The 12949-nt window shown below is 48.1% G+C and overlaps 1 protein-coding gene across 1 annotated transcript; it reads right to left on the bottom strand.

Moving 5' to 3' along the window:
• Positions 1-4175: 4175 nt before the first annotated feature.
• LOC129523543 (putative golgin subfamily A member 6-like protein 19) lies at positions 4176-11819 on the bottom strand. The gene is given in 10 exon segments (XM_063698801.1): positions 4176-4511; positions 4722-4766; positions 4768-4822; positions 5860-5920; positions 6187-7766; positions 8150-8237; positions 8902-8980; positions 9148-9218; positions 9841-9960; positions 11626-11819. Coding segments are annotated over 10 exon segments (2316 nt in total). The 5' UTR covers positions 11710-11819; the 3' UTR covers positions 4176-4378.
• Between the last annotated feature and the right edge of the window lie 1130 nt (positions 11820-12949).

Below are 12949 nucleotides of genomic sequence, written 5' to 3'. Positions count from 1 at the left end.
GCGGCACTGTGCAGGCAGCCGTGTGGCCTGACAGTCTCTACCAGTCCTGCTGTCCCTCGGCTGAGAAACCCATTTCTGAATGACAGAGAATGTGTCCTCTGCTGGCTGTGTTCTCTATGGAGCTCAGGGGAGGGAAAAGGCCAAGCCATTTTTAGGGTGCTGTTGGCAGCAGTGAAAAGGTCACACCCTTTTCAAGGGACACTTTTCCTGGAAAGTCCCTGGAGCTTAGCTGGCTCTTATCCTGTGAAGCCGGCTCTGGCCACTAGGGCACAGGGCCCTGAACTCAGCCTGGAGGGAGCCTGTGGGGCAGCCGGCACTCTGGAGGGACAGACAGGCCACCCGGTGCAGACAGGAGAGGGAGGCAGGGGGATGGAATGGAAGACACCTGGGGTGGATGGAAGTCAGTGCCCTTGGGCACTGGTATCTGTCTTCCTGACCACAGCTAGATCAGGCTTCTCAACCTGTTGGCTGTCAGGGCCGGACTATACTCCATAGGCGCCATGGCAGTCCTCGTGAAATCCACCAGGTGTCACCAGGCAGCATACAGGTAACAGGCCTGGAAGATTCCCCACAGCCCATCTGGACATGCTGAGACACTCTGGGGCTCCTCGTTGGGTGGGAAAAACTGCAGGACCCCGTGAGGGAAACGGGAACATGCCAGGCCGAGCAGTATGGCTAAATCCATTTATTCCAAAATCAAAAGTAAAACAAAAACAAAAACAAAAAAACAAAACAAAACAAAAAAGGGGTCCCATCACCAGGGAGCCATGACCCCATCCCCGCCCCCATCATCGCTCCTATGCTAACAATGAATAAGTTTCCCAGCCTTGAATAATTATAAGAACCTCTTCCTCATATGCCAGCTGCAACCTCCGCTAGGTACGATACAGAATGTTACACAGCTACAGTATGTACACGGGGGAAGGGGGGCCACCCCCAGCAGCCTGTGCCCTCGCCTTGTCTACAGTTAACTCCACTGTCCCGCCTCAGCTGCCTCTCTGAGTAAGAAGATGGGAGCCCCCCTGAGGGAAAAGTTGCTTTGGTGAGAGTAAGGAGGCCGTCAGACCTCCTCCAAACAAACCAACTCCACCAACCTCTGGCTCTTAAATAACATCATCATCCAGAAATGTAAGGACTCAGCCTTGGTCAAGGTGGTAAAGGGTCTCTTTGTCTCCCTCCATTAGACAGGGGTCTTGTCTTGCTACCCTAATGGTAAAGGGGTGACTGGGAAGGAGTTGTAGGGACATGGTGGGGGTGAAGACTCCAGACCCACTTCTCCCGGCTTATGCTGACAGGGGCCTGCTTTTATTTATTTTATTTTTATCCCATGATGTTTTTTTAAATCCCGTAACTTCTTTTTCAGAACTTTAAAAAAAAACTTTTCATAAAACTTTTTTTTTTTTTACTTTTTTCCCACAACTTTTTTTGCCACAACTTGTCCACAGTATTTTTTATCCCGTAACTTTTTCATCCCACAACTTTAATTCCTGTCACTTTTTTAGTTTGTGTTCTTTTAATAAACACACTTACATGGTTACAATTTTGTAAGAATAAAAACCGATTATCTCATGCCAAGCACGCCCAGCATTTGCACAGTCTCAATACCTTTAATACTATAGTTTTCAAGACACACAAAATTTTTAGGCAAAACAGCACCTTGAAACAATCTAATAATGTATTACATTACAGTAGCATCACAGAAGCAGTCAATAATGCCACTTTAGACAAAAATCAGTATTTCCATCATGCATTCTGTGTATAAGAATTCATAAATCGGTAAAAGTCATTCTAAGAAAACTTGGCAAATACAGCTTTGGACTGGAATTGGCATTTCTTTCTCTACTTTTCCTTCCCCTAGATTCTTTGTTTTAAGCTACAGTATTCATATTTTAAAATGTTTTAAATTATTTTAAGACATTAATATAGCAGTTACATTTTTGAATAGTTATTTGAAAGTGACTGTAAGATAAGGTTTTAGAGAATCTATTTTGGATAGGGTTGATTTACATTTTCACATTTTCTAAAAATCAGCTTTGGTTTTAGAACTGATTGTTTTTCATTTCAGGAAAACCTATCAGGTTTAATCTATTACTTTAAAAATAATTATCATATATTGCAGTCTTTAAATAGGTATTTTGATTCTTTACTTCCTACAGAAATTCAAATTTATTCAGTTGAACTCACATTTTAAATTCTATCTTTCTGCTGAACTCTAACCTTCTAATGTTGCCTTCTAAGCAAATTGAAAGCTGCCTTATCCTGAATGAGGAAGAGAACAAATACTTGGCTGAATGAGGTACTGCAAGAGACTGCACGCACTTTGAAGAAAGACTTGAGTTATTGTCATAGGATTTCCATTCTCTTTAGCTTTTTCTTAAACATATGACAAAATACCTACACAGAGAGTGGTATTTGAGTTAATATAGTACATTTATTTTTCAGACTGACATTCAGCTTAAATATGCCAGTATGTGATTTAATCCACAGGTGCCTGATGAACACATTATTGTCAGATTGGTTACAGGTGCTAAACGCTATCAGAAGGTCATTCCTAGTCATTTATATGTGTCAGGGTAAAAGTGAAGTGATTTGAACTATAAAAATACCTTGGAAATAATTTATCAATGTATTAGATAAACTCAGTTTCAGAATGATAAAGAAAAACTGTTAGACCAAATAATGTGGCTAATTAACAGTGGTTTGATTTCTAGCCTGAGGGTTTAAAATGGACTTAAAGTAACTGTCTTTAAACTGAACTCAAAGAATGCAAAAGCGGCAAGTTCAGAAAAGGCAAGAACAGGACCTTTAGTCCATTTTAAGCCATAAATATTACACAAAATATGCCTCTAACTGAAACTGAGAGGTATAAAAACATATTTCACTCTACGTAAAGAACTTTGTGAGGAAATATAACTCTGTGATTGTATAGACACTTTCCTCATGACACTTTGACAGTCACAAACAGTAGATTGCGCTGCAGTTTGTAAACATTTTAAGTTGCATAAACTGCTCCTTGATTTTCAAATGTAGTATAATACTGTCTACTAAAATTCCTTTTTGTTTCAACTAAGTACTCTCACATATATTTGTTTATAATAATGTTTGTTATTATTTTTAAAGTCTTTTCCATTCAAGAAAAAGAATTCCTCTGTCAGATGGTTGAAGACTAGGTATTAGCCAGAGAGGTCTAGACGGTAAAATCCATCTTCTAGCCTCAAATAAGCTCCATGAACATAGAGGAATGCCAGGTGTCACACAGCTTTCCTTCACTCGAATTCATTCTTGACTAGAGCCTGTATATGCCTGTTCCAGGGACATTTAAACTCTTAAAGGATTTCTTCTGATCTTTACTAAATACATTAAGGAGAATGCCAACCAGTGCCCTTTTGTGTACTGGGACATGTAGTCATGTGATTAAAACAGGGAACACGAACTCTGACTTTAAAATGTATTGTAGATATAAATGCTCTCAGCTAGAAAAGGTTTTCCACATCCACAGTCATGATGGGAGCCTTTCATTCCTCAGAAATAATCCCCTTTTAGGTCATCAAAAAAGAGGACAACTGCCACAGCTCATGATGCAATATCTTCATGAGCCCAGAGCACATGCAAATCCTAAGGGAACTACCATAGTACAGTGCTCATTCTTGGCACCGGAACAAATGAAACATATTCTATCCTGCACACACCTGCCAGAGCAGGCCACTTTCCTCTTCTGGGAGATTTAAAAACCTCCCCAAAATGTTATTACTCCCATCCCCAATACACAGAAAAAGGGGGAAAGGCTGTTTCTAGTGCTCCACCTTTAAACAACTGTAAATGTCAGTACTCACAGTGGCATATTACAAAGTAATAGACCGCGCACTTGAGGGCAAACCACACATTGAGCTAATGAAGAGCTCACTGTGATTAGGATTCGATCAAACATAACAGCAGAACATAAGGAAATTTTATCTGAATTCCATAATGAATATACATGCTGTACTAACATTAAAAAAGCATGGCAGCCTATCCCAAACCAGCAAGAACAGTTGTGTGCGTATAGTGGGTTTTTGTGTGTTTGAACTCCCACCACATAAGGGCAAACTCGATATGCATGCTAACGTCCTATAATTATCAAATTAAGAAAATGCTAAAAGATGCCAGAGTGAACATGAGAGAAAGACCCACTCTCATTTAACTTTTTACAAATAAATTTAAACTATAAATTAGAAACACAAATAAATTTAAACTATAAATTAGAAACACAAATAAATTTAAACTATAAATTAGAAACACAAACATAAGTGGCTCTAACATTCAAATGAAGTAAATGAATTGTGTAGGATATTAACCCCTTAAACGTTTTGTTTGTTTTTTTAAATTTCTTGAGCAGCTCTTAGATGATGGTGATGTTTATCTCCCTGTTCTCGGCAGCCTGAAAAGAATGGCATGCAGCCTCTCCTGCTCCTCCTGCTGCCTCTCCTGTACCAACAGCTTCTCCACCCAAGCCTGGGTGCTCCTGGGGAGTCCTGCATTAGAGGAAGCAGCTGCTGGATCTGCTGTGCAGTGGGGTTGTCATGGGGGAGAACCCTCCCTGTCCTCTCCCGGTGCAGCCCCCATGCTATCAGTGAGGCTCAGCTCACTAAGATCTTCAGAGAGAGAGAGGGGGGTGGGAATCTGAGCACAGTGCGAGCCTCCCCTGGTCCTGCCTGCCCACCCCGCCTGAGGGCTCTACTCACCACCCTGCTTGTCCGCACACCCAAGCTCCTGTGGGACTGGGGCTCAGGTACTGGTCTGGCTGCTGCTGCAGACTCGGAGCCTCTTGGCTCGTCAGCTCCACCTGCCGGAAGACCCTGGGCATGAGGACATGTGGTGGCTGGCTTCCAGATTCCTGGCCCATTAATAGGGTAGCGAGGGCACTGTGGGGCTCTGTGGCCTGCCCAGGCCCCTGGCCCCTTGCTCCAGGCCTAAGAGACTGCCTCCCTTGCCTAGAACCCCATGCCTCCTTCCCTAGCATCAAATCTCACGTCCTTTTTCCCAGCATTTAAACTGCAGGCCACAGACTGGTGGAAAAGCAGGCGGAGCCAACCACCATCTGCTAAGTGTGCTACATGCCTAATGTTTCCACGTATTATCTCATTTAATCCTCAGCACCTCTGCAAGGAAAAGGCTAACTTCCTTTTGAAGTTAAAGAAACAGAGACTTAGAGATGCAAAGTAGTTGAATTATGACCAGTGGAACCAAGGCCGGAATCCAGTTTGAATCTAAGGAGTCTTTTTTGTTTTTCTGTTTTGTTTTGTTTTGAGAGAGTGTCACTCTGTGTCCCAGGCTGCAGTGCAGTGGTGCAATCTCAGCTCACTGCAACCTTCACCTCCCGGGCTCAAGTGATTCTCATGTCTCAGCCTCCTGAGTAGCTGGGATTACAGGCATGCACCACCAGGCCCAGCTAATTATTATTATTATTTTTAATTTTAGTAGAGATGAGCTTTCACCATGTTGGCCATGTTGGTCTCAAACTCCTGACCTCAAGTGATTGTCCTGCCTCAGACTCCCAAAGTGCTGGGATTGCAGGCGCGAGCCACCACACCTGACATAAGGAGCCTCTTATACCACTGTCTCTTCCTCTGTGATTGGGGGGCTCCATGCCTCTAGCTGGGATGATGATGTCCAGACCTGGGAGGAGCCCAGGGCTACCCACCTCTAAAAGTCAGAGGGCAGGAAGCAAGAAACAGTCATAGGACTGCCCTGGAGGGTGCTGGGGTCACCTGTCCCCAGGCTGCAGCTGCCTGTGGCCTGGCACCTCCCCTCCCCAGAGGCTGGTGCCCGCCTCCCAGATCTTCTTGGATGGGTCGGAGGTTACAGTCTCTTTCAGCTCACCTGATTTCTTCAGCTCCTTTGCTTTCTGCTCCACCTGCAGTGTGCTCTTGTTCTCGTTGTTCTGGACAGAGAGAAGCAATCAGTGGCCACCCACTAAAACTGGAGACCCCAGAACTTAGTGTCTGCCTCCCATGGCACCGGGAAGGGTGGAGGCAGGTTAGAAAAATATCCCCTCTCTCCCACAGCCATCAGAGCAGGGCTCTGGCTCACAGATGCCTTTAGAAGTACCATTTCATGTGAAGGCTACAACGCCCCATTTTACAGGTGGGGAAACAAAGGTCTTGAGGGCTAGGGAAGAGGGCAGCCTCCCCAGGTGGGGCAACGCACCAGCTCCTCGAAGCCGCTGCATGGCTCGGCCCGCTGCTCGTAGAGGGCTTCCCACCCCGGCTCCAGCATCCTCTCCAGCTCCCGCAGCCTCTCCAGCTCCCGCAGAGTCTCCTGCTGCCACAGCCTGTCATCCTGTTGCCGAAGCCTCTCCTGCTCCAGGAGCTCCTCCACCTCGTCCAGCAGCCTCTCCTGCTCCTCCTGCCGCCTCTCCTGCTCCTCCTGCCGCCTCTCCTGTTCTAACAGCTTCTCCACCTCTTCCAGCAGCCTCTCCTGCCCTGGCAGCTTCTCCTCTTCACACAGCCTCTCCTCCTGTTCACGTGGCCTCTCCTCCTGTTCACATAGCCTCTCCTCCTGTTCACATAGCCTCTCCTCCTGTTTAAATAGCCTCTCCTCCTGTTCAAATAGCCTCTCCTCCTGTTCACGTAGCGTCTCCTCCTGTTCACGTAGCGTCTCCTCCTGTTCACGTAGCCTCTCCTCCTGTTCACGTAGCGTCTCCTCCTGTTCACGTAGCGTCTCCTCCTGTTCACGTAGCGTCTCCTCCTGTTCACGTAGCCTCTCCTCCTGTTCACGTAGCGTCTCCTCCTGTTCACGTAGCCTCTCCTCCTGTTCACGTAGCCTCTCCTCCTGTTCACGTAGCCTCTCCTCCTGTTCAAATAGCCTCTCCTCCTGTTCACGTAGCCTCTCCTCCTGTTCACGTAGCCTCTCCTCCTGTTCACGTAGCCTCTCCTCCTGTTCACGTAGCGTCTCCTCCTGTTCACGTAGCCTCTCCTCCTGTTCACGTGGCCTCTCCTCCTGTTCACGTAGCGTCTCCTCCTGTTCACGTAGCCTCTCCTCCTGTTCAAATAGCCTCTCCTCCTGTTCACGTAGCGTCTCCTCCTGTTCACGTAGCCTCTCCTCCTGTTCACGTAGCGTCTCCTCCTGTTCACGTAGCCTCTCCTCCTGTTCACGTAGCGTCTCCTCCTGTTCACGTAGCCTCTCCTCCTGTTCACACAGACTCTCCTCCTGTTCACGTAGCCTCTCCTCCTGTTCACGTGGCCTCTCCTCCTGTTCACGTGGCCTCTCCTCCTGTTCACGTAGCCTCTCCTCCTGTTGACGTAGCCTCTCCTCCTGTTCACATAGCCTCTCCTCCTGTTCACACAGCCTCTCCTCCTGTTCACATAGCGTCTCCTCCTGTTCAAATAGCCTCTCCTCCTGTTCACGTAGCGTCTCCTCCTGTTCACGTAGCGTCTCCTCCTGTTCACGTAGCCTCTCCTCCTGTTCACGTAGCGTCTCCTCCTGTTCACGTAGCCTCTCCTCCTGTTCACGTAGCCTCTCCTCCTGTTCACGTAGCGTCTCCTCCTGTTCACGTAGCGTCTCCTCCTGTTCACGTAGCGTCTCCTCCTGTTCATGTAGCCTCTCCTCCTGTTCACATAGCCTCTCCTCCTGTCTCCTGTTCAGGAGACTCAACATCTGATTGTTTTCCACCTCAGCCTGGAGCTGTCTTCCCACACTCTCTAGCTCCTTCCTTAGGTGGTTGGTCTCATCTTGTAGCTGCTCCACCTTAGATGGCCCTGCTGGGGGCTCTGGGGCCAGGGGTTCAGCTGAGAAAGGAAGCAGAGAATAAGGGCCTCTGGATTCTCAAAAAAAAAAAAAAAATTCCTCCCTTTGGTGCACAGCTCCTCCTCTCAGGCTTCCCAAACTTGGCCTCACTGCTAATGACTCCTCACACCCGGATGGCAGCCAATCTTCCAAGTCACTTTCAGATAGAGAGCACTGTGGGTGGCTGACAATGGGCACTCCTCCCTCTTTACTGATGGGGACACTGAGGCTCATGGAGATGACAAGACTTGTCCTCCCCTGGCACAGACCTCTTTCCCTCTGCCTCAAAGCCCTTCCATCCACCCACCTCCCTGGGGCATTCTAAGTCACCCCCACAGCCCTCTAATGCCAGTCCTGCTGCCAGGTCATGCCAGCCCCATCTTACCCGTCTGGTTTTTGAATTTGAACAAGCTCCTCCCAAGCTTCTGTACCCGATGTATCTCATGCTTCTTCTCCTCCTTAGATGTGCGAACCTGCCCAAAGCAAAGGGGGAAAAGGGCCCTGGAGGGAGGGGCTGATGAACCTCTAGAGACAGAGTTTGAGAAAGGCCCACCCCCCTTCTGCCAGTTTGTGATTTAGAAACGTGCATTCATTCAACAAACATTTACTGAGCATGTACAGGCCAGGTACAGTTCTTCATAGCAGAGATATAAAACAGCAAAGGACAGACAGGAGCCCTTGGCCCTGAGGTTTCCATTCTAGGGGCCTTTAAATCTCTGACTTTCAGAGCTAACTGAGACCTTTGATACTCTCTACCTCCTCCAGAAACACGAGCATAAAGAGGAGAGATGGCTTGTCCAGACTCAAAAAGCAAATTAGGGACTGAGGCAGGGCAGAAATATGGACCCCTGACAACCAGTCAGGCTAGTGCTTCCCGGAGAGGTGACAACCCCAGGGCATGTGTGGCAAGGACTAGAGCAGGGGTGTCTGGAGAAGAGAGAGTCAGCAAAGAGGGCAGTGCAGAAGAGCCATGCTGCATGTTCTGTGCTCTGGGGTCCCTCCAGGTGAGACCTGGGTGCCCAGCTCCCCATTTGCCCTTGGCATCAGGGGCCCCTAGCCCCTTTCTTCAGGGCCCCAAGAGGAAACTGGAGTCCAGGATTGACCAGCTGTAATCAGGGGACCCCACTGGACTCTTACCAGTGAATTGACGTTTTCAGTGAGTTGACTGATTATTGCGGAGCTTGAATCCAGGGCCACTGCTAGTTCTTGGTACTGGCTCTGAGGTGCATGCAGAGAGAAGGAGTTGGAGGAAGATTGTGGGGAGGGGTAGAGAGAATAATCATTAGGGCTGGTGGGGGTGTGTGGGCTGCCTCAGCTGGCAGAGGGGCAACAAGCCCCTGCTGCGGGAGGAGGTTGGAGGGCTGGCCTGCAGGGTCACTGCACCTCGGCCCTGGGCCGAGATCCTCCAGGGTAGCAGAGGATGCACGGCCCTCCCCGTAGATACCTGTTGCTGACTGCAGGAGATGAGAGTGCACATGGAGATGTTCTGTCCCCCCTCACTGTCTAAGCCCTCTGACTTCCTTTCTTCCCCCATCAACTGGCAAAAGCTTCTTTTCTGCCTATCTTGGACCCTTTGTCCCGTAACTCCTTTGTGCCAACTTCTCTCGTGGTTCTTATCTCCCCACCATCCCACCCTGGGGCCCTTTCAGTGACTCCTAAAGGGACAGCCTGATGGCAAGTGGCTCTTCTCATTGGCCTGGCTTCCCCTTGAGACTGGGGATGAGGAAAATCAAACAGCAACGACCATTTCCTCGGTGTCCTGGGTGTTTGCAGCAGGCCATGTACTAAGGATTCACATAAAAGCAACAATAACGAATCTCATTTAAACTTCACAAATGGAAGTCAAAAAATACCACCTCTATTATACAGATGTGAAAAGAGAGGCCCAAAGACCTCAAGCAATTTGCCCTAAATCATATGCTAATCAATCCCAAATCAATCCTTAGCAGACGGAGAGGCAGGATTCAAATCCAGAATTCTTAACCAGTACCCAACAGTCCATCTACAATCTTAACAATTACCCTCTACTGCCCCTTGGGCCCCCTGTCCCCAGGACCCTGGCCCGCCGAGACTCACATCCCCAGGTGAGTGGTAACCACCAGAAGTGGCTGTGTCAGGGCTACTGCCATTGATTTTCTTTTTCCTGTTAGCTCCTGCTGGAATGCCAGGGCTCTTCCTCTGCCAATATGCTTTTAACTGTGGGAAAGAAGAGCAGTAACACTCATGAGAATGATCAGCCCCTACAGCCACATCCTCCTTTACAGTTTTGACAAAATACTCTTATATACCATCTGATGTAATGCCACCAACAACTGTACAAGGTGTTGTCACAATCACTTAGTGACTGAGAGGGATTGATATCATGGATAGAAAAAAAAAAAAGAAAGATCAAAAAAGGCAATACTGGAACTTAAACTCAGTCCTCTGACTCCAAGCTCTGGGGTTTTGCCATGAATCAGCAGCTGCCAGGGACCAAAACCAGGGGCAGAGGTAGAAAAGTAAACATTAAGCAGGCAGGAACTGTAGGCCATGTGGCTTAGAGTCATACATCCTCACAGGTCTGCTAGTGTGAAGAAGCGCACCAGTACCTCTCACACTTTCATATCAATGTGTCCTCATGGCAGAAGGCAGCTTTTCTATTAAATCTGGGAATTTATCAGAAAGAGGACAACCCAAGCCTCATTTCAGAGCGAAGTCTGGTATACGCTTGGAAACCTCTGTGTCTGTCATCCCTAAGTACATTAATGCATTTTCTCAAGAGAATCAAGGGAAAATGATGCTTCAGAAAGATGTCCCACATTTATCCTGTGGCACTCAAAGTACCCCAGGTTGAGACGATATGAGGAAGATTCAAGCTGTCAAGTTCAGTTTCCCAAGATCTATTCCACAGAAGATGAGCAAATCTCACTTCAGAGGCCACTGACTGAAGGGCAGTCTGGTCCCAGAACCATGGAGAACTCAGAAAAAAATGTTAAAGTCTCTCTGGAAAGTAGAAGCCTGGGAAAAAACCAAACCAAACCCATTCTCCCATTGCCACCCAGAGATACTGTGAACATTTTGAGCTCACAGGGGAAGTGTAGGCTTTTCCCACTGTCAATGTCTATGTTAAGGGAGTAAGGCAGCCTGAAACCTCTTGCTCCTAGGTCCCATAGTCTCCACTCCCCTTCCAGCTGGAAATTTGTGCTGCAACCAGAGGAACCAGAAATGGGGTGAGAAAACTTAGGGGACTGGGTTGTAAGATCAAAGGCCGGTCTTGCAGCAGTAGTGACAGTTCCTAGGGGCACTGTGACATCATTGCATGCCACTCCTCCCAGGGGAGGGGACCACATCAGCGCGATGCCCGAGTCGCTGCTCCACGATGGGGGAGGGAAACACACGGTTTCGACCCAGGTCCTCAGAGACGCCAGCCCAAGAAGCCTAGGGAGGTCGAGCTTGGGGCAGCAGGAGGGGAGGGCAGAGTCTGCAGTAGGGAGCCCCGGGAGTCACCAGCCCAAAGCCACCCAGGGATGACTGGTGAGGGCAGGGCCTGGGGCTGGGGGACCCAGGTCCTGGGAGACGCAAGCCCAAAGAGCCCAGGGAGGTTGGGCTTGGGGTGGCAGGAGGTGAGGGCTGATTATGGAGCAGGGAGCCCCAGGAGTCACCTGCCCAAAGTCACCCTGGGGTGATTGGCAAGGGCAGGGACTGGGCTGCTTGCTGAAGGGGTGGGGCTGACTGACTAGGCTTTGGTTGGGGGAGCCCAGAGGGGCTGGGGTTGGGGGGCCCCATCTGGTATGCCTCAGGAGTCGTATGGACTCTGGCACCGGTCTTGTCATCGGAGGGGATCTGTGGCTGGGTTGGGGGCCATGACCTGGTGTGTTTTACCTTTTTCTTGGCTGCGGCCAATTTCCCCTGTTGTGTTTTTTCGGACATCGCGGGGTGGGGAGGGAGGCGGGGTTGGGGCCACATCAGCGAAATACCAGTGAGCACTGCTCAATGCCTCCAGTCACCTACCAGGCGGCTGTGCAACTGAGCCACAGGTGGCGTAACCAGGGCACCAGTGGAACGCAGAATAGGGGCGTGGCCTTAATGCTCCAAGCCCATTGGTCAGTGAGAAAGATGAAAGGGAAAGGAGGCGTGGCCAGGCAGCAGCATGTCCAGAGTCCCTCTGTGGCATCATAAGGAAAGCTGCCCATGCAACCGCTGTCCCCGCCCACTCAGAGAAAGGGGAGGGGCCGCCCACTCTGGGAGAGGGGAAGGGCTGGGTTTTGCTTTAAAACTTTTAAAACTGTAAAAAATAAACTTTAAAAAATATATGTGTATATACTTTATATATATGTGTGTCTGTGTGTGTGTATCTATGTGTTCCTCCAGAGCTGTCTTCATTATGCAGCTTCTGTGCAAAGTCTGTGATTTTGGCCTATATTTTTCATCTTCAAATGGAGTACAAGAATTACCAGTATTACCTTAACTGAGATATAGATCCTATAAAAATGGAAAATCCATAGCATGCTTGATGATTAATGAAGCCGACTATAGTATCCAGCATTCCAATAAGACAAAATAATCACAACAATTTCTCTTTTTTGGAAAAATGTTTGTCTTATTCTCCTACATTATTGTTAAGATTTCTTTTAAAAACAAGAAACATGTCTAATATCTTTAAAAACACAAAGCTTTTGGGCCGGGTGTGGTGGCTCACGCCTGTAATGCCATCACTTTGGGAGGCCGAGGTGGGTGGATTGCCTGAGGTCAGGAGTTCGAGGCCAGCCTGGCCAACATGAAGAAACCCTGTCTCTACTAAAAATACAAAAACTAGCCAGGCGTGGTTGCGGGTGCCTGTAATCCCAGCTGTTTGGGAGGCTGAGGCAGGAGAATCACTGGAACCCAGGAGATGGAGGTTGCAGTGAGCCAAGCTCACGCCACTGCACTCCAGCCTGGGCGACAGAGCAAGACACCATCTCAAAAGAAATAAAATAAAATACAAAATAAGTAAGAACACAAAGCTTTCAATTTAATAACCACTTAAAGCTCTTTACTGGTTTAAGAGAAATACAAGGCCCATTTTTCTAGAATCACCTGGCCTCTCTAAGCCTTGCAAATGAAACTGAATTTCTCACTTGATACTTGGCTATCACTTGCAGTCATGAAAACCAAGAATTTGTTATGTCACTGTGTATGGCTTGTTACCTGAAATCCACACTAGGCT

The sequence above is a fragment of the Gorilla gorilla genome, chromosome 16 (genome assembly GCF_029281585.2).
Source record: "Gorilla gorilla gorilla isolate KB3781 chromosome 16, NHGRI_mGorGor1-v2.1_pri, whole genome shotgun sequence".
Classification (NCBI taxonomy): domain Eukaryota; kingdom Metazoa; phylum Chordata; class Mammalia; order Primates; family Hominidae; genus Gorilla; species Gorilla gorilla.
Note: the sequence above shows the minus strand (reverse complement) of the source record. Positions and strands in the feature narration are given on the sequence as shown.